A 20,393-nucleotide genomic window follows, 5' to 3' on the forward strand; every position below is an offset into this window, starting at 1 on the left:
GATAAGTATCCACTGCCCACCTCAGAAGAACTCACTGCTCAGTTCTATGGCTCTGAGGTGTTCTCCAAGCTCGACCTCAGACAGGGGTACTTACAGGTGCCCCCCAGGCCCAGCAGCCGAAACCTCACAGCCTTTGTGACACATGCAGGAGTGTTTCGCTACACCAGGATGCCTTTTGGTCTCAGCTCCGCCCCTAGCTGCTTCTAGAAAATCATGGTCTCCGTGCTGGCTGGCATACTGGGCATGGCCATTTATCTGGACGATATAGTGGTACACGGGCCCACCAGTGAAATCCACGAGAAGCGCCTCAACATGGTCTTCGCAGCCCTGTCCAAGCACAAGCTAACTCTCAATGCTGAGAAATGTGTCCTCTCTGTGCCAGCCATCGAGTTCGTGGGGTTCCGGCTGTCAGCGAGCGGTGTAACTCCACTACAATCCAACATGGACGCCATTCAGGCCATCCCTGAGCCCAGCTCGGCCGCCCAGGTCGCCTCCTTCCTGGGTATGACAAGTTACTACCTGAGGTTTCTTCCCCAGTACTCTGCGACCACAGCCCCCCTGCGCCAGCTGCTGCGTAAGGACAAACCATGGGTGTGGTCAAAGGCATGCAGTGACGCTGTGCGTGATCTCAAGACTCAACTGACTTCACCACCAGTGTTGGCTCACTTCGACATCTCCAGCTCCACCTTTGTGACCTGTGACGCATCAGCCACAGCGATAGGGGCTGTGCTGTCTCAAACCCAGAACGGTGTGGAGAAGCCCATCGCCTTCGCCTCCCATGCCCTCAACCTGACCGAGCAGCGGTACTCCGTGGGTGAGCGTGAGGCATTAGCCTGTATCTGGGCTTGTGAAAGGTGGCACCTCTATCTCTATGGCCGCTCCTTCACCCTCAGGACAGATCACCAGGCCCTGACAGCGCTGCTGTCCACATCTGGGACAGGCCACAAACCCCTGAGGTTGCACCGCTGGTCTGACCGCCTCTGCCAGTACAACTTCAGCCTGCAGTTCACCTCAGGCAGAGACAATGTTGTCGCCGACCTGCTCTCTCGCTCTGTCTCCACCGCAGCTCCACAGACGGACACTGACTGTGTGGAAAAGGACATTGTCCAAATGCTACACACACGGCTTCAGGCCACTGTCTCTCTGCAGAAGCTGAGGGCAGCCTCCGAACAGGACCCTGTCCTCTCCCAGCTCCGCACCTACATCCAGAACGGCTGGCCTCACAAGGTCCCAGAGGAGCTGGCTGCGTTCGCCCGAGTCAGACAGGAGCTCTCCTGCTGGAATGACACCTGCGTGGCACGTGGGTTTTGCACAGTGGTCCAAGCTGCTCTCCGTGCACGTGTTTTGAATATGGTGCATGAAGGCCACCTGGGCATTGTGAAACTGAAACAGCGCTGCCGAGACCTGGTGTGGTGGCCGGGGATAGACAGAGATATTGAGGCTCTGGTGAAGGACTGTTCTGCCTGCCTTGTGAGTGGCAAGACTGGCCACCAGGCTCTCCCACCCCTGCAACCTCTCGCCTGGCCCTCTCAGCCCTGGGAACACCTGCAGTTGGACATTTGTGGTGAGATCCATGGAGTTCCCCACCACCAACGCTTCATGGTGGTCGCCTACGATCTACACTCAAAATTGCCTGAACTCACCACTTCCGGCACTGTGACCTCACAGATTATCATCGACTTCCTGGACTCTCTTTTCTCTCGCTGGGGCCTCCCAAAGACCATCACCACTGACAACGGCCCTCAGCTGGTCTCTGCTGAGTTCACTGCTTATCTCGAAAGCAAGGGCATCCGTCATATACGCACTGCGTACTACCACCCCCAGGCCAATGGTGGCGTTGAACGTTTTCACCAGTCACTGAAGAACGGCCTCAGAGCACACATGGCCCAAGGGTGCTCTTTCACGCAGGCCATCCGTCACACTCTGCTGCACTATCGGGCCACACAGCACTCGACCACAGGCGTCTCCCCAGCCTCTCTCATGCTAGGCCGGGAACTGTGCATGCCCCTTGACAGGCTCCGCCCCTCCACACCCCAGGCACCTCCCTCTGGGGTCAGAGCCTCAGTCACTCGTCAGCAGACGCGGATGAAGCAACGGTTTGACCAGTCAACACGAACCAGGGTGCCAGACATCAATGTGTCAGACTGGGTCAGGGTCCGCAGGCCCCACAGGGACAATAAAATGGCTTCATACTGGTCCTCTCCTCTCCAAGTCACCCGTCAGCTGGGCCCAGCCACTTACCTCCTCAGCGATGGCACTCGGTGGCACTCCAGTCGTCTACGGAAGGTGTCAGCTCCGCCACACACAGCTCGTGACACAACCTTAGTCATTCCCTCAGCATGGCGAGATGCCCCGGGGCTTCATGCAGCTCCTACACGGGCCCCAGACATTCCTGGGCCTCAGCTTCCCCTGCCTTCTCCCTCCCCACCTCGGCCTGCCCAGCCTCAGGCCGCCCCGCGACCTGTTCGTACACGTTTACGCCCTGGCCACCTAGAGGACTTTGTGTCAACCTTTCATGTTTGAAATCCTGCCGGGGGGGGGGATTTTATGTCTGCACACATCGACAGTGCTGCATTTGATTTGGTGCTGTTCTATTGTGCTGGGATCGATTGGTGATGCATGTGGGCTCTGGGTTGTTTGATCGGGTCTGCCTGTGATGCTGTGTCAGTCTAAATAAAGAATGCAACGTAGCAGTTGTGTCGAGCGACAGCGCTGTGTCCTGACGTGATTTCTAAATACAATAATTAGATTGGGTTTAGATTGGTTGGTGCTAGAATGCATCGTCCGGAGGGGGGTCGGAGGGAACTCCGCTGCACGTCATCAAATGCTCGCAGTGGAGTCGACCAATTGTATGATTGGGTAGGGGCTAGTTCAGTTTAGGAACAGCGGGAAACAGTAGATTGGCGTTAGACGCAGCTCAGGCCTTCGGCCCTCGCACCTTTACTAACCAACTCTATGTCAACATGGATTGTAAAAAACACACAGCTAAATAACTATAAAGCCAGTATTAAATAACGCTAGCTAGCAACCATAATCTGTGATGTCATATGTAGTCGAAGGACCCCGAGTTGATATTGGTCGATTCCACTGTGAGCATTTGATGACGTGCAGCAGAGTTCCCTCCCACCTCCCTCCGGATGATGCATTCTAGCGTCAACCTTTTAGATTTGTTAGATTATAACAACCTTGTTGATAGTGATGGCCTCGTACTCTTTCCTGACTTTTATAAAGCCTTTGATTCTGTGGAACATGACTATTTTATAAAGCCCTGGCAAAGTTTGGTTTCGGAGACTTCTTTTGTAAAACTATCAAAACTCTTTATAATAATGGTAGTAGCTCAATTAAGTTAAAATATGGTACCTCTCCAAGGTTCAACCTTTATCGCGGTGTTAGACAAGGTTGTCCTTATCTCTTTTTGATCGCTGCCCAACTTCTTGCTACTTATATTTCCAGTAGTGATTTGCGGAGTGGAGTGGTTGGTGTCAGAAGTGGGATACGCGCGGACGCGCTTTCCCGAAGTAGGGGGGTAATGTAACGTGCACGGATAAGTAGTCTAACGTTAGCCCTTTGTTAACAGTTCGGACCCTTGAGTCGACTGGTTAACGTCATAACTTGCGGTGTGGGAGCCACGGGTTCGCGTCCCGAATAACCAAAGCAACTGCCGCGGTGGGGACGTGAACTCGTATCGCCCGCACCGCGGGAGATATCACTGACCGCTTGACTAAAGGGTCCGACCCGTTAGCCAAGGACCAACGTGTCTACTTATCCATGCACGTTACAATATTTTCTCCTTAAACTTTTCACAGAGAAGAAAATTGCCTATCTTGGCTCTAACTGGAGTATGATGATTTGTAACTGGATTGACAACTCATTATTATTTTTTTCCCATTGTGATTCTGAATAATTGGAGTCCAAGCGTCCATAAGGAATATAATGAAACAGAAACGCTAAAATGGTACAAATTTGATTTTGAGATTTTTATTCTTTGACAACTTTTATATTTAGATTTATTAGGTCTGTTTGTCATATTTAGTGAGGCTATCATCGCCCTTTAAACCTGAGTACATTTCTTCTAAATCCCAGCAAAGCGGAAATGGAAAAACAAATCATTAGGCTATTTCGTCTGGAATCCTCCAACATTATAAAATTGGCGTAGGGAACGAAACAATTCACTAAAACTGAACATCTCAAAAAGCCATAGCAGGAAATACTTTTAGATTATTTTTAGATTATTTTGATGCTTATCAAAGAGCTCTAAATATTTACACTTACGTAAGGCCTAACACTGTTTTCTTCACATTGTTCGTCATTGTAATTCAAAACGTCTGATTAACTCGCAAAACACCCCCGTTAGGGGTCGAAGAAGTCTGTCACTAAGTTTAATTTTTTCCTTATTTATTTGTTATTTAGTTATATACTTTTTCTATCATTCCTCTTTGTTGGAATTATTATGTTTATTTTATGTATATACTTTAATTTAATGGACTGGAATTACTGACTGTTGTATATTTTCAATAAAAGCAACAACAACAAAACGTCCCAGTGCTAATAATTCAGAGTACGTGTTGTCATTTACGACAGCTGTGAGCGCTTTCCGAGTTTACAAAGGGGGTGGCGCTTCTTGGGGAGACAGAACGTGGGAGACGGTACTGGAGATGTGGAAGAAGAGAGTTTTCAGGTATACTGTTAGAATATATTCTCGCCTCATGAAATAGCACCGTCGTCGTTATTTTAGCGAACCTATCTATGGGCCCAGTTTCAGTGGCGTTTGTAGCCAAAAAGGCTGCGATATCTATGAAGCGAGCAGGCTAACATTAGCCCGAATGATGTTTGCTAGCTACGTAGCTAGCGACAAGCGTAAACTTTCGGTTTGATAACAAACATTAGCTAGCGTCACCCGAATCAAGGCGGCATTTTGGAAAGCAGAGTAAAACGTAATTTAGTCAGGAACTGGGTAATTTAAAGCGTATCACTGTAGCGTCTAAAGATAAACAAATAGTTAACCTGTTTTGGAAACGTTGACTGATGTAGCTAGTTAATTTATATTAACACCACCTGAGTAGCCATACCAAGCTACCCTATCTGGGAGATAGCCGTTGCACGCCTCTGTGCCAACTAATGGGATGGCTCTAGTTTTTCTCGAGGCAATGGTAACCCAGTGAAACAAAAAGCGTTTGTTTGACAACTTAAATCGCTATCCTGATTGATTAACGTAATTAGGAAAATTAAGGTACGTTGTGCGACAGTGAAGGAGCAGTGCATTACGGGAGGATGTAAACATTAAGTGCAACTTGTTTACGAGTAGAAATTAACTTTCCTTCTCTATTCGAAGGGAAACATGAGAGGGAAGAGAGATGAAAGTATGGTGAAAGACCCTTCATGGTTGTATGATGGAAGGACTTGGAAAGGAGGAATCCATATGCAATTCTAGACCCTTCCCATGGCCCAGTCACTCAAAAATAGAGGCTTCAACTCTGCTCTGGAAACTTGCAGACTGCTTCTCCTCCTATGAGAAAGCTGCCAAACCCCTTTACACTGAGAAACAAGTAGGCTGCCTTCTGAAATTGATGCATATGTCTGTGCACAGCAAACACATTTGGGCGGGAGAAGGGTAGTCTTGAGCCAATGCTCCAACCTCTACCCAAGCATGTTGGTGATGATTTAGAATTTTCTGTATGCATTGTGACAAAATCTTGTTGTATACCACTTGGTCCTTTTGATATAGTTTACCCCAGCAAAGGGGTAAGTGAAGCCAGTGTGACATTTGCATTAACTGAGCACTGAATGGTTGCTCATTTGACTAATTCCGAAGAAGACAATCTGGCTTTTAGTATTAGATTTTAGTCTTGGATAAAATCTCCGATACTGACACTCCATTTTGGCCTGATATAGTCCTGATATCCGATGGTAGTATCGGTATTGGTGCATCCCAATAATTAAACACTTATGTTGATGGAAATTGGTCAGTTCAGCAAGTTATTATGACAAATTTCATGTCTGTAAAAGTTCAGTTTCAAGGCGCTATCTGGAATCAGTGGACTGTATCAAAGAATTTGAATGGGAGGTCATATAAGACACCCAAGCAAGCTTGCTGACAAGTGTTACAGCTTTTGCTTTCATTTGTTACGCGGTACATACTTGGCCAGGATACTAGCTAACACACTTGATGTGGTTTCCTCATAATCTTCTGTTGTTTTTTTTAACTGACCTTTATGAATATCAGTTATGTCCAAGTTCCACATAACCATAGCATATTGTCATTGCTCAATATTGAACTCTACCAATACGCTTCGCTCATAGTTTTTTGTTTTTTTTTGTTTTCTCCTCAGAGCAATTACATGGAGAGCAGAAAGCCTGTGCTGGCATTGAAAGATGTCCCTCCTCCTCCACATCATGCTGCCACCTCCTCCTCATCTCAACCTTTCCCTCTGGCCCCACTTCCTTTGCCCCCTTCCCTTTTGCTGCCTCCTCAGATTTCTCAAGACTCTCAACAAAAACCATCACAACTGCAACGACAAGACAGGGGTAGCCCCACAGTAAGCATTTGTACTTATTGTGACCACTGTAACACAGGTGGATATGGGGCATTAAAAGGTGGTGGCATTGTTGGTAGTAATGATAACAATGGTGGTGTTGTCTCACTCTATACAGGCCCTAACACTCTCAAACCCCCTATAAGCAGTAGTAGAACTGGAGCTTGCTCCGTAGCTTCATCCCTACATCCATTCCAACATAATGCTGGCCATGGATGTGGAGGTGAGGCCCTTGACTCCCTGAACAACACTGATGGCTATAATCTCCATCTTCCCTCCTCTGTGGCCACCTCCCAGCCTATGTCATCCCACTCCTACCTCCCCTGTTGTATAGGGCTTCTCTCCACCTACCCTACTGTTCCTCTGCCATGCAGTCAGCCCAGCCTTTTTTCTTCTTCAGCCCCTCTGGCTGCCTCTTTGTCCACTCACCCTGTCCCAGTATATGGCTCATGCCTGGCCTCTTCTGGCTACTACTCCTGCGGTGTCAACTGCAGCCCTACAGCCAGAGGAACCCAGGGAGTCACAGCTCACGGTGACCAACCAACTACCACCACCACTACCACCACAACAACACATTTCTGCTCTAACGCTATGCACCTAAATGTAGAGCACACGGTTTGTCGGAAGGGGTCACACTACTGCCGGGAGTGCTTGTTAAAGGTTGGTTGAGCTTCTCGTATTTGCAGTGGGTTTTTATGTAAGTGCATGCACGATGAAAGTCGAGCAGATTAGGTGAGATCTAAATTTATATACAGGGAAGAACAGAATGTCAACTTGAGCTTTATTTGTGTTGTAGTTGTAATATAATGTTATGTAATATTGTCTGTTGTTGATATTGGCCCATTTACAGCCTGTGAAAAGTCTGATGTCTGAGCCAGATAAGGTGTGGCACAATATCCCCCTCCCCCCTCTTCAGACTGCCCCCATACCTATTTGTAATGGCTGTGGCACCTCCTCTGACCGAATGCTGCCAAAGCAACCCTCTGGCCTTGGCAAGATTGGCCAGAAGTATGGTGAGTGAATTCGTTGAAATAGCTTTGATTCCAATCTGTGTACAGATGGCTATACACTTAATGCATGCTCAATAATCCAGGTAAGAAAATCAAAGACAGTTGAATCAGTTCATCTGGCCACAACGTTTATTGACAGAAAAGTTTCACCACTCATCTAAGTGACCTCTTCAGTCTAAACTGACTGCATGTATCCCCACCCTTATAAACAATACGGTTGCATAATGACTGAAACCAATGATCGGTTTCATATGCAAATAGCTGTGACCTTAACTAGAGTTTCAATGGCCATGTGTACTATTCACAGAAGATTTGAGTTTGCAGTCACAGCATTGTAAGATAGATATACTCTTAGCCCCCCCACCCCCTTCACATAGATGGCATCTGACTCTCTGGTCAAACCAGCGTTCCTCCCTATCAAGGATATACACATCCTCATCCTTGAAAGAGTGGCCACTGGCCTGTAGATGGGTGTAGACTGCGGTGTCCTGGCCTGACACATTAGCTCTTCTGTGCTGTGCCATCCTCTTGGCCGGCATTGGCGTCTGTTTAATTTCTCCAATGTACAAGTCACAGCAATCCTCCTGGCACTTAACACTTAATACCACAGTGGTGCTTGAAAGTTTGTGAACCTTTAGAATTTTCTATATTTCTGCATAAATATGACCTCATCAGATTTTCACACAAGTCCTAAAAGTAGATAAAGAGAAGTCTGTGAATGTTCTCATTCATCCAGGTCATGGTTATCCAAAGGAATTGAATCGAGTGCAACTGGACTTGGTATATATCCGTAAAGACGTTTCGCCTCTCATCCAAGAGGCTTCATCAGTAGATAAAGAGAACCGAATTAAACAAATGAGGCAAAAATATTATACTTGGTCATTTATTTATTGAGAAAAATGATCCAATATTGCATATTGGATCATTTTTCCATCTCTGCTAATGTTGGACGGTGGCACCTTTGCATTGCTGAGGTAGGCTGAAACATTCATCTGCAATTTCTCTGCTCCTGGGTCCGCGATGTTGTTTTTTGTGGATTGCTGATTCCATGGCTGTGATCAGCTCCACTAGCGGGATTTGATGTGGCGTGACAGTAAAATTCAGCCCCTTAGCAAGGATGTCTTTTTCCGCCTGGGTGAGTTGTCTGTTGGACAGATTCTTCACCCACTTGTCCACATCGCCGGCATGTGTCTGGTGTCTGTCTCTCATTCTACCATTAAGGACACCGTCTGTTGTCTGTTGATGTCTCTAGCGTGCAATAAGTTGGTAGAATTTCTTTTACTGCCTGGTTTTTGACTTTTCATGTTGAGCTAGACGAGTCTTATCCGTGAACTCGATCACACATTGGAAAGTGGTCTCACCTAGACGGCCATTGAAACTTGAAACTCTAGTTAATGGTCACGCCTATTTGCATATGAAACTGATCATTGATTTTTGTCGTTATGCAACTGTATTGTTTATAAGGGTGGGGATACCTGCAGTCAGTTTAGACTGAAGAGGTCACTTAGATGAGTGATAAAACGTTTCTGTCAATAAACGCTGTGTCCAGAAACTGATTCAACTTTCTTTGATGGTTATACACTGTTAAATTCTTTTGGTAAAATCCGGACAAAAATTAAGTCAGATCAGTGATAAAAAAGATCAAGACCAGTAGAATGGGGAGAAATGGGTACTAGATTATTCCTCTGTCCCTTTGAATGTTTTCTATTTGTGAACTCCAAAGAATGGATTTGACAGTGTGAACTTGCTTTGATGCTTAAGAACACTGGGAATTGGCCTGCTAATGATTCTTTGTTTATTGAGTTTTATATTCCCACCAGGTTCTCCAGAGAGTTGTGGCCCAGAAAACATCCCTCCTGTGGGTGTGTTCTGGGACATAGAGAACTGCTGTGTGCCCAGTGGCCGCTCGGCTGGAGCCGTGGTCCAGCGAATTCGTAGCCACTTCTTCCAAGGTCACCGTGAGGCAGAGTTCATATGTGTCTGTGACATCAGCAAGGAGAGTAAGGCTGTCATCCAAGAGCTCAACAACTGCCAGGTATTGCCGTTACCAAAATGTGACTAAGTTGAATTAGTCACTTAAATCGCTCACAAATAAAATTATTAGTGGCTGTAAATCCAAAGGAGTTGAATCAAGTTCAACTGGACTTGGTATATATCCGTGAAGACGTTTCGCCTGTCATCCAAGAGGCTTCCTCAGTTCGTGCCTTTCTGACTAGACCAGGCTAGTCTGACTGGCTGGTGATGAGACTCAGCATTTATCCTCTAGTAGTCGTTGTCAGAGCTATTGATATGCGTGGCTTTTTGTGATCCGATGTTTACCAACGCCCGTCGCTAACAGAGCCATAGATATGAGTGGCTCTTTTGTGTACCCGTCGCGCGGCTGGACGGTACACAAAAGAGCCACTCATATCTATGGCTCTGTTAGCGATGGGTGTTGGTAAACATCGGATCACAAAGAGCCACGCATATCAATAGCTCTGACAACGACTCCTAGAGGATAAATGCTGAGTCTCATCACCAGCCAGTCAGACTAGCTTTGTCTAGTCAGAAAGGCACGAACTGAGGAAGCCTCTTGGATGACAGGCGAAACGTCTTCACGGATATATACCAAGTCCAGTTGCACTTGATTCAACTCCTTTGGATAACCATGACCTGGATGAATGAGAACATTCACAGACTTATTGGCTGTAAAACATTTAGAATAGCTGACAAAAGAAACTTCCCCTCAACAGGTGACTGTTGCACACATTAACGCCACAGCCAAGAATGCTGCTGATGACAAGCTTCGGCAAAGTCTACGGCGCTTTGCCGAGACCCACACTGCACCTGCCACTGTTGTACTAGTATCCTGTGAGTGATTCTCAGGTTCAGTCATCATTTACATGTTTCTACAATGCATTTAACACCTAGATAAAGCTTTGTTAAAATGGTCACCTTTCTATGGTTTTCAGCGGATGTGAATTTTGCAAGCGAGCTTAGTGACCTGCGCCATCGCCATGGATTCCAAGTGATCCTGGTCCATGGCAGCCATACATCCCCAGCCCTACTGCAGCATGCCCACCGGCATGTGGCTTTTCAGGAGATCACTGCTGATCTGCCTCCACGTATGCTGATCAAAACACAGGTAGGCCTTCTGCATTAGAGTTTGCACTTTAGAGGCTTTATATGTTTTGCAATAGATTAGAGGTAAGTAGATATCAGCATAAATGACCAAGGATAATCTCTCAATTGAGTATGGACCTCTCAAGAAAGAAGAAAGTCATGCAGTTGGAATGTTTGAGCTCCTTGCTCGTCTGTTAGTTATGCCAACCCCTTCAGCAGCTGTCCAAGTCAGTTATGGTCGGACCGTGCATGACGTTATAAAAAGGGTGACCGCTACATTCTTCCTTTAAGTAAATGAAATGATAAAACCCAGACAGGTTGCTGTCTCTTCCTCCTCCCTTCCTTCAGCCCAGTTTCAACCTGCTCTATGTGCACAACCTTCCTGTCAACTGCGACAAGAGCCTCTGGAACGCTGTGAGGGTCAGGCTCCGCCGCCTGTCAGACAACTGTGGGGGCAAGGTGCTGGGCATATCCCAGGGCATGGCAGTTCTGCGCTTTGGCAGTCTGGAGGCGGCGGAGCGGGCCTGCAAACGCATGGAAAATGAGGATGTTTTCGGCCACCGCATCAGCCTTTCCTTCTCCCCACGACTGAAGGACGATATAAGTCCTGAGCCTCCGTCCCACTCTATGCCCCAGGCCCAGACTCAACCCCAACCCACTCAGATCCAGTGTACTCTGTACACCCCTCCCCCATCTCTATCCTCCTCGTCCACTTTTCTTCCTTTGGAGAAGCCCAGGTCCCCCCGGAGGCGACGGCGAGCAGCCCGCCCATGCCACACCCCTGGCCCAGTGGCTGAAAGGCCCTATAGCCCGAGGAGGGGCTGCAGTGGGCCTCCCGGTGGTGCTCCAGCCAAGCCCCATCAGGTCAGCAGCCTTCATTGTGCCTGCTTCCCCTAATCCCCCCTGCCAACTAACCTTGTCTGAGCTGCTATGTAAATTACAGTAGCCCCTGCCTGTCTTATTTTCTTCTAGCTGCTTTGCTAAAATTAATTTGTGTGCCTGACCTCTACCTGTTGTGGCATGTAGTTTCTTTTTATTTGTGCTTCATGTGACCCTCATCACTCAGCATGTTCCTTATTTTGTTGATTGTTTGTGGTTTAAATGTACCTTCTTGCTCTTCGGCCAGTGCTGATACCTAGTGCACCTTCATCTCAATAGCAATAGCCAGCTTCCTGTTTTTCCCCAAGTCCCAATTCATCAGAAAATTCGCCGCATGCTTCCCAATTGTTTATGGCTTATCTTGGCTTTGCAGTTCTACAATGGGAGAGAACCAACCTCTGCTGACTGTACTGGGCTTGATGCTTGTCTCTTGCCTGCTTGACTCTAACCAAACAGCTGAGGGGAAGATTAGAGCGCAATCACATATGGAATGGCAAAAAATCCCAATATGTATTGGTTCAAACTCCTTCCCCTTCAGTTTAATTGTTTTTGTTAACAATGCTGACTTATTTTAATTTGTTCCCATATGCTATATGTGTACCTTTTTAAGGTCTGTTGTCTGTCTGGTACAGGAGCTGGGTAGTGTGGAGGCCAGAATCAAGACTGGCTTCCACCACCAGGAGCAAAAGCGTGCAGTCTCCTCATCCCCACATAGCAATGGTGAGATGGCAGTTTTGGAGAAGCTACCAAAGGCTGACCTCATTGGAGAATCCATGTACAGGAGAAGGTACTCTGACCATAAGTGTGGGTTGAGCATGCCATGAATAGTTTTTATAAAGTAGAGGTTGACCGATGTGTTGTTTTTTGTTTTGTTTTTTCCCAGGACCAATACCCTTCAATACCAATACCCTTGAAAAGGGTATTGGTATTGAAAAGGGCAAGAGAAGCAGGGGGGTGCGATGTAATGTTGTTTTTTTTTTAAAGGTCACTGTTCCCCCAACCCAGTCCTCTAGTACCCCGTGTCCTGCAGATTTTTAAACATTGCAAAGTGGGGGCCTGCTTGTACTTATTCAACCAGTAAGAACTTAATTATGTCAGATTTGTTTGGCACAACTGCTTTAATTTAGTGCTATAATATAATTGGTTAAGTAACTACAACTGGCCCGCCTATTCAGAGTTATAAAGAAAATCTGCAGCACAGGCGGTACTTGAGTAATGGGCTGGGAAACAATGTTGTAGGCTACTTAGTTTGTTAATCATCTTGCTATTATGACTGAATTGTAACATATGCATTCACACATGCATATGTTCGTGTACATAGGGTACAGATCAGCAACAGTTACTCCTTTTGTCGATGTTCTAAAACAAATGTGTTAACATGTCTATACAAATGTAGTTGGCACACTATGCATTGTCGCTCCGTTTCAGATAAGCTAAAAAGTACACAAAACCTTGTGGAAGGGGATTGTATGTCAAAATGAAAAGGATTTCTATTTAGCTAATGTTGGAGCCAACGTTCACACATCACGTCTGTCATTGAAAACATTTTTCTAAAAGGCAAAAACATGGCTGCAAAAGGCCATTGTTCTATAAATCTCATGGAATCTTATGTCTTTAATAATTTAATAATAATAATAATAAATCAAGCATATAGTGTGTTTCTAACACTCAAAGTCACCTTGCAATAAACGGCGGTGAAACAAGACAACAGATAAACACAGCACAAAAATTATAGGGGTAGATGGGAAGGGGGGGCCACACACAATGCTAGCAGTACTCTCTGACTTAAACAGATACAAAGGGACAAGAAAAACAAAAAACAACAGCACTGTAGACATTGATTTTCTGTAGGGGTTTACGCCCATAGCCTATTCCTCTCCCGAGGTATCCACTAGGCAGTGGCACTATTTAACCCATAGCTGGGGGGCTGGTTCATGGGCATGAGGGAATATCCACACACCGGTGGGCCTGCGTACTGCACGTCTAGGGGCCAGACCTCCTCTGAGTCCCTTGTAGTTCAGCCAGGGTCCGAGGTGTACCCAGTTACCGCGTGTAGCCACGAGGAGGCACTACATAGGGCTTTCTGTTGGAGAGGCTGTGTACTGGCAGAGAGAGACTTACGTGCTCAGCTCTCCTGTTCGCATTTCTGCTAGCCAGCGGTGAAGGTTGAGAGTGGGACGTGACAGGCACAGAACGCTACACCAACACACTAGATGCTTCACAACAACCTGTCTTCTTACAGAAGAATGTCAGACACATTTGAATTTGGGAGATATCTCGTTTGTCTACCAGGTTCCTTAATGGGGGACTCACACTGGCATGGCAGCTAATAACGGTCTACGTGGCTAACCCCGAGCCAGTCTCGTGATTGAGCTATCTGTAACATGGCAACTGCATGTGTCTTTAGCAACCAGCACTTTGTCAGCAGTAACCGCCATTGTAAAATGCAGTACCATATACATGTATGACATATTCCATGCGGTTTTCCCTACTGTTTTAGTCCATACCTCGTTTTACCAGGTCATTGTCTTCCAAAGAGTTTATTTTCTTATGTTGCTGGGACTTGCAAAATAAGCACACATCGTTTTGTACCCATTCACTGATTTGTGACACATTGTTTGTGTTCATGATTTGTGAAGAAAATAAAATTTGTAACCGTCGAGGTGAGTTTTATTCCATTTTAATGTAGGGCTGCCTTTCAACTTTGCTCAATGGCCTTCTTTGGAATGTCAATGACCGACGCCAGTTTTCATAAAAATGTTGAATATCAGCTGATATAGCCACAAGGGCCCATCATTGGTTGACCTCTAGTAATCTGGTTTTTTCACATGATAATCTCTGGTAAACCATGCCATATCCAGACTTGGACATTACTGTTGCCAGTTTCCAAATTTTGGTCTGTCACTATTGAGTTATCTCTTAAAATTGTCTTTCAGTTATTCTTTCCACCTTCCATGCAGCAGAGAGTGCTCCAGTCCTCACAGGTCAGCAGATTCACCAGTGGAGCGAGGGGACAGGAGCTCTGGGGAGTTCCAAGTCAGCACACCCTCAGCCTTCAGCAAGTTGAACCTCTACAGAAGCTTCAGCCCCCTGGTCCTCTCCCAGGGCTCTTGGTCTTCCAGGTGACATAATTCCTTAAGATCAGTACTGTTTACATAAGCTGATCTAATGCAGTTATTGATTTGAGTCATTTTCACCAGTCAACCAATTGATTATTTCTTACAAGAAGTAGGGGTGTGCACAGCTAACTGGTAAGCCATCTTACCACTTATAGGCAAATATTCATAATGGTTATACAGTTAATTGCATGATTTTTAATATTCAGTGTTTTTTTTTTAAAGTTAACACTTTAAAAAAAATCATTTGCACAAAATGAAATGAATAAAGTGAACACAATTGGCAAAAGAGCTATCGAGACCATTAGCTTTAATTTCCCTGAAAAATCATAGACATTTCACCAAACCCCAGTACTATGGGCTTCCGATTGGTGCTAGCTGTTACCAGATAGCATTGCAAAGGAACGACCATTCCCCCAGATTGTTACGCTGACCTTAACCACACCAAACCTATATACCTAAACTTGGCAAGAAGGTGGGAGGACTTGGAAGGTGTCCACTAGTCAACTGCCAAACTCTACTGCACTATTCCTTGTTCTGATCGGAACCTGTGTTGCTCCTACAATTTTTCAGGGACGTAAATACTCAGGAGCATTGAATCATTTCAGTATCTAAATTTTGTACACTTCTTGTTAGAGTCTGACATGTCTTGTTTCCTGCCAGTGGGGTAGTGATAGTTTGTACTTTCTCTAAAGTAACAAAAACATCCACTTTAACTAAAGGTGTGCTGTGAATTTTGTTATATTGAACAGAGAGGGGAGAGCATGTAAAATGAAAGATGCCTCACAAAGTGTTGCTTGCTTATCTCGCTTGAGTGCTGCTCTGTAATATTGCAACAGCTAACCAGTTTTTAACTGGTTTTTAATGGTTAGTTTATCCCTAAAATAGCCATTACTCACACCCCTAATGTGAAGTAATGCTGCTGGCATAATTTATAATTTTGAGAGTCCAGTTGTTTTCAATTCAAGATATTTTTCTTCTTTCCTTCCCTCTCAAGGAGTGCATCCCCCTGCCTGTCGAGCCGCTCATCACCGCTTCTGGCTCCCCCTCACAGCCCTTGTTCTGACAGTCTTGCAGAGCCTTTCTCAGAAGGGGCAGTGGTCCAGGTGGCCAACCTAGACTACAGAATGTCCCGGAAGGATCTGCAGCAGACACTGCATGAAACATTCTCTCGATATGGCAGAGTAGGTATTAAAACAATGGGAGATACTGTATTAACTTGTTTGGCTTACATACAGGTGCAAAAGCACAAGATGTGCAAATGGCTTTCAGTGGTCAAAATGTTCCATTGTTCTTTCGGGTTTGTTTCTATAAAAATGTACTTGGTGTTTTGAAGGTGAAAGCCATGCTTTTTGTTTGTAGCTTCTTGGCACAGCTCTGTTTAACAATTTTTTTTCACAAATTTGAGTTCTGTATAAGTCAAATAAAGTTGAATCGGTTCATCTGGACACAACGTTTATTGAAAGAGAAAAGTTTCATCACTCATCTAAACTGACTGCAGGTATCCCCACCCTTCCAAACAACACAGTTGCATAATGACCGAAAACGATCAGTTTCATATGCAAATTGCCGTGAGAATTAACTAGAATTTCAATGGCCACGTGTACTAGTCACAGAGGATTTGAGAAGGGGGGGGGGGGCTAAGAGTATATCTGTCGCCATCTTACAATGCTGTGAATGCAACCAGTCCCAAATCCTCCGTGAATAGTACACATTCCCGTTGAAACTAGTTAATGCTCACAGCAAATTGCATATGAAACCGATCTTTTTTGGTTTTTATGCCACTGCATTGTTCATAAGGGTGGAAGATACCTGCAGTCAGTTGAGACTGAAGAGGTTACTCATGAGTGGTGAAACGTTTCTCTCTCAATAAACGTTGTGTCCAGATGAACTGATTCAACTTTATTTGATTTTCTTACCTGGGTTATTGAGCATGCATGAAGACAATTTTTTGTAAGGTTTGGTGTCTTATGTTCTTGTGTAGGTGAAACTTGTGGAGCTTAGTCCCCACACAGACTACCAGCTGAAGGCAACTGTCCAGATGTTTTCTTTGCAGCAGGCAATCAGTGCTGTCAGTGGCATGCACCGCTATAAGATAGGAAGCAAGCGCATCCACATGTCTCTCATCACTGGGGGGAAGAGCAAGTCCCTAACAATGCTCAGGTAAATTTGAGTGTCTTAAGGTAGGACAGGTTTTGTACACCAGCTCACTATAACTTACTGTTTCTTTTGTTTACTTCATATTGAGTTTGGTGAGCTGTTCTGATACTTGGTTACTACCTACTCATGGGTTGATTTCCACTGGTGAACTTCTGCTTGGTCATTGAACAGCGCTGAGATTATCAACATTCTTCAGGATGCACCTGCCAACTGCCTCCCCCTTTTCAAGTTCACTGAGATCTATGAGAAAAAGTACGTAACCATTTTGCATCTTGCAACTTTCAGCATTGAGTTATTCCATCATGTTGATATTTCGGTGACTTTGCCTTCCCATTTCACTCACAAGATCTGTGCTTCTCCCTTCATCTTCATGCCCAACTACCTTCCCCTCATCAGATATTCCCGCAAACTTGTGGTTGGGGATCTGTACAAGTTGCCAGAGGTAGTGGCAGTGCGAGAACAGGGTGGATCCAGACTTGTGTGCCTCCTGCCCAGCAGCCAGACCCGACAGAGTCCCCTTGGTTCATCCCAGTCCCATGAAGGTTCCTCCTCAGCCAGTGGTAGCCCTGTGGTGTTTGAGGAGCTGGAGTATCATGATGCTATTTGTAAACAACACCATACACAGCAGGAATTCAGGTAAGCATTAGATATAAGCCATTGATCCTCTCATCACAGACCTCCCTTTTCAAGATTTTTCTTGTTTTCACTACTGTGGCTTATCATTTGTAGTGAGGCTGACTTTGATCCAGACTCCTATAAGATCCCATTTGTGGTGATGTCTGTGAAAACCATGGCCTCTCAGATCCACAGTTTGCTGCAGTCACATGAGGGCACTCTTCCCTTACTCAGGTAACAGTTCGTTCTTTAATTCATATCCATAAAATGTTAAATTTACTTATAATGTTTAACAACATCTAAGTTTTTTTTATATACTACAATGAAAAGCTTTGAAGCCTTTATTTTTCAGTTGCTCTGCAGTTGCCAAAAACATCAGTTCTGTTGTTGTAATCATGCCAAGCTCTAGTGTGCCACACATTCGATGCCAGCCTTTCAATTCTCCTCTCTCTCTCTCTCTCTCTCTCTCTCTCTCTCTCTCTCTCTCTCTCTCTCTCTCTCTCTCTCTCTCTCGAGACTATGCTTCTGTGCATGTAATAATTACACAGTGAACCAGTTGGTTTTCAGTTTGATTTTTTGTTTACATATTTTGTGGAATTTTCAGGGTGTGATACGAATATAAAAAAGAAAACTTTATACTGCGACAACTCCATATCAAACATTAAGAATATATATATTTTTTTTATTATGGACTCAGTTTCCCAGACTGCTATGCAGCAGAGTTCAGCCCGCTTCACCTGGCCAATGAGACTGAGGAGGGCAGTGTTCCCTTGGAGCACCTCATCACTTGCATCCCTGCCATTACAATTGTCACTGCGCAGAATGGCTTCAAGGTTATCAAGTGGATCAACAATAAGCCTCCAGCACCTAATTCTGGTAGGAACACTAGAAGCTCAAAATATTCAAGTGTGATAATCTTCCTCAGCTCCTATCTTAACATAGTGTTCACCTGTCTTTATGCATGCTCAATAGTCCAGGTAAGAAAATCAAAGAAAGTTGAATCAGTTCATCTGGACATGTTTATTGAAACGTGTCTCTCTCAATAAACGTTGTGTCCAGATGAACTGATTCAACCCTCTTTGATAGTGTTCATCTGTACCTCTGATAAGTCCATTTCAGAGATGAGGGAAAATTGGGTTTTTTTCTCCTCTACTACATCCTCTCCAGAGCCATGGCTGCAACGCTGCAGGAGTCCTGTGGGCAACCCCCAGCTTATCCAGTTCAGCCGTGAGGTCATTGACCTGCTGAAGAACCGGTCGTCCTGTATCATGCCCATCAGCAACTTTATCCCATCCTACCACCATCACTTTGCAAAGCAGTGCCGTGTCTCCGACTATGGCTACTCCAAGCTCATGGAGCTGCTTGAGGCTGTCCCGCATGTTCTGCAGGTACATTAATTGGGTCTTTTGCCACTGCTGGATTTTACAAGTCATCATAGGTCTCCTGAAATTCAGTAAAGCAGGTATAACACATATGGGATGTCAATTTAGAGAGAAAAAGACTGAAAACAAAAACTGTAAATGAGAAACCAAAATTGTTAGTAAAAAGGTAAACGAGGAACGGAAACCGTAAATGATTATCAAAAACGGTAAAAAAAAAAACAAAACAAGAAATTTGCAAGCAAAGGTCCTGTCACAAAATCGGACATCTTGGTTTCATTATGTGATATATACAGGTGCAGCCCAAAAAATTAGAATATTGTGGAAAAGTTCAATATTTCTGTGAAATTTGTATATATTCTAGACTCGCACAGTCCTGAGAAGAGCTCTAATCAGCTAATTAACTCAAAACACCTGCAAAGGTTTCCTGAGCCTTAAATCTGGGTCCCAGTCTGGTTCAGCACACACAACCAGAATCGGGGAAGACTGCTGACTTGACGGTTGTCCAGAAGACAGTCACTGACACCCTCCACAAGGAGGGTAAGCCACAGGAGGTAATTGCTGAAAGGGCTGGCTGTTTGCAGAGTGCTGTATCAAAGCATATCCATGGAAAGTTGACTGGAAGGGAAAAGTGTGGTAGGAAAAGGTACACAAGCAACGGGGATGACCGCAGCCTTGAGAGGATTGTCAAGCAAGGCCGATTCAAGAACTTGGGGGAGCCTCACAAGGAGTGGACTGAGGCTGGAGTCAGTGCATCAAGAGCCACCATGCACAGATGTGCCCAGGAACTGGGCTACAAGTGTTGCATTCCTAGTGTCAAGCCACTCCTGAACCAGAGACAATATCAGAAGCGTCTAACCTGGACTAAGAAGAAAAAGAACTGGACCATTGGTCAGTGGTCCAAAGTCCTCTTTTCAGATGAAACTAAACATTACATTTCATTTGGAAATCAAGGTCCCAGAGTCTGGAGGAAGAGTGGAGAGGCACAGAATCCAAGCTGCTTGAAGTCCAGTGTGAAGTTTCCACAGTCAGTGATGAATTTGGGTGCCATGTCATCTGCTGGTGTTGGTCCAATGTGTTTTATCAAGCCCAGAATCAACGCAGCGTCTACCAGGAGATTTTAGAGCACTTCATGCTTCCGTCTGCTGACAAGCTTTATGGAGATGCTGATTTCATTTTCCAGCAGGACATGGCACCTGCCCACAGTGCCAAAACTACTAGTAACTGGTTTAATTACCATGGTATTACTGTGCTTGATTGGCCAGTCAACTCGCCTGACCTGAACCTATTGTCAAGAGGAAGATGAGCGACACCAGACCCGACAATGCAGACGAGCTGAAGGCCGCTATCAAAGTAACCTGGGCTTCCATAACACCTCAGCAATGCCACAGGCTGATTGCCTCTATGCCATGCCGCATTGATGCAGTAATTCATGCAAAAGGAGCCCCGACCAAGTGTTGTGCATAAATTAACATTCTTTTCAGAAGGTCGACATTTCTGTATTATAAATCCTTTTCTTCATTGGTTTTATGTAATCTAATATTTTGAGATACTGGATTTTTGATTTTCATGATCTGTAAACTGTAATCATCAAGATTA

General features: G+C 45.2%; 1 protein-coding gene across 2 annotated transcripts in view; it reads left to right on the forward strand.

The window, feature by feature from the left end:
• The first annotated feature begins 4,615 nt into the window (after positions 1-4,615).
• Positions 4,616-20,393, forward strand: part of LOC130112695 (meiosis regulator and mRNA stability factor 1) — a 54,225-nt gene continuing 38,447 nt past the window's right edge. The window contains exons 1-17 of one of the 2 annotated variants that reach the window (XM_056280156.1): positions 4,616-4,678; positions 5,333-5,546; positions 6,330-7,193; positions 7,384-7,546; positions 9,364-9,578; positions 10,276-10,393; positions 10,495-10,667; positions 10,994-11,509; positions 12,157-12,311; positions 14,461-14,646; positions 15,638-15,824; positions 16,625-16,803; positions 16,972-17,052; positions 17,197-17,436; positions 17,530-17,649; positions 18,113-18,291; positions 18,583-18,803. In XM_056280156.1, coding sequence (XP_056136131.1) covers positions 5,388-5,546; positions 6,330-7,193; positions 7,384-7,546; positions 9,364-9,578; positions 10,276-10,393; positions 10,495-10,667; positions 10,994-11,509; positions 12,157-12,311; positions 14,461-14,646; positions 15,638-15,824; positions 16,625-16,803; positions 16,972-17,052; positions 17,197-17,436; positions 17,530-17,649; positions 18,113-18,291; positions 18,583-18,803 — 3,756 coding nt within the window. In that variant the 5' untranslated portion in view covers positions 4,616-4,678; positions 5,333-5,387. The remainder of the gene's footprint in view (positions 4,679-5,332; positions 5,547-6,329; positions 7,194-7,383; positions 7,547-9,363; positions 9,579-10,275; positions 10,394-10,494; positions 10,668-10,993; positions 11,510-12,156; positions 12,312-14,460; positions 14,647-15,637; positions 15,825-16,624; positions 16,804-16,971; positions 17,053-17,196; positions 17,437-17,529; positions 17,650-18,112; positions 18,292-18,582; positions 18,804-20,393) is intronic. The other variant, XM_056280158.1, reaches the window with a different exon arrangement.

This window comes from Lampris incognitus, chromosome 5, assembly GCF_029633865.1.
Source record: "Lampris incognitus isolate fLamInc1 chromosome 5, fLamInc1.hap2, whole genome shotgun sequence".
Taxonomy (NCBI): Eukaryota; Metazoa; Chordata; class Actinopteri; order Lampriformes; family Lampridae; genus Lampris; species Lampris incognitus.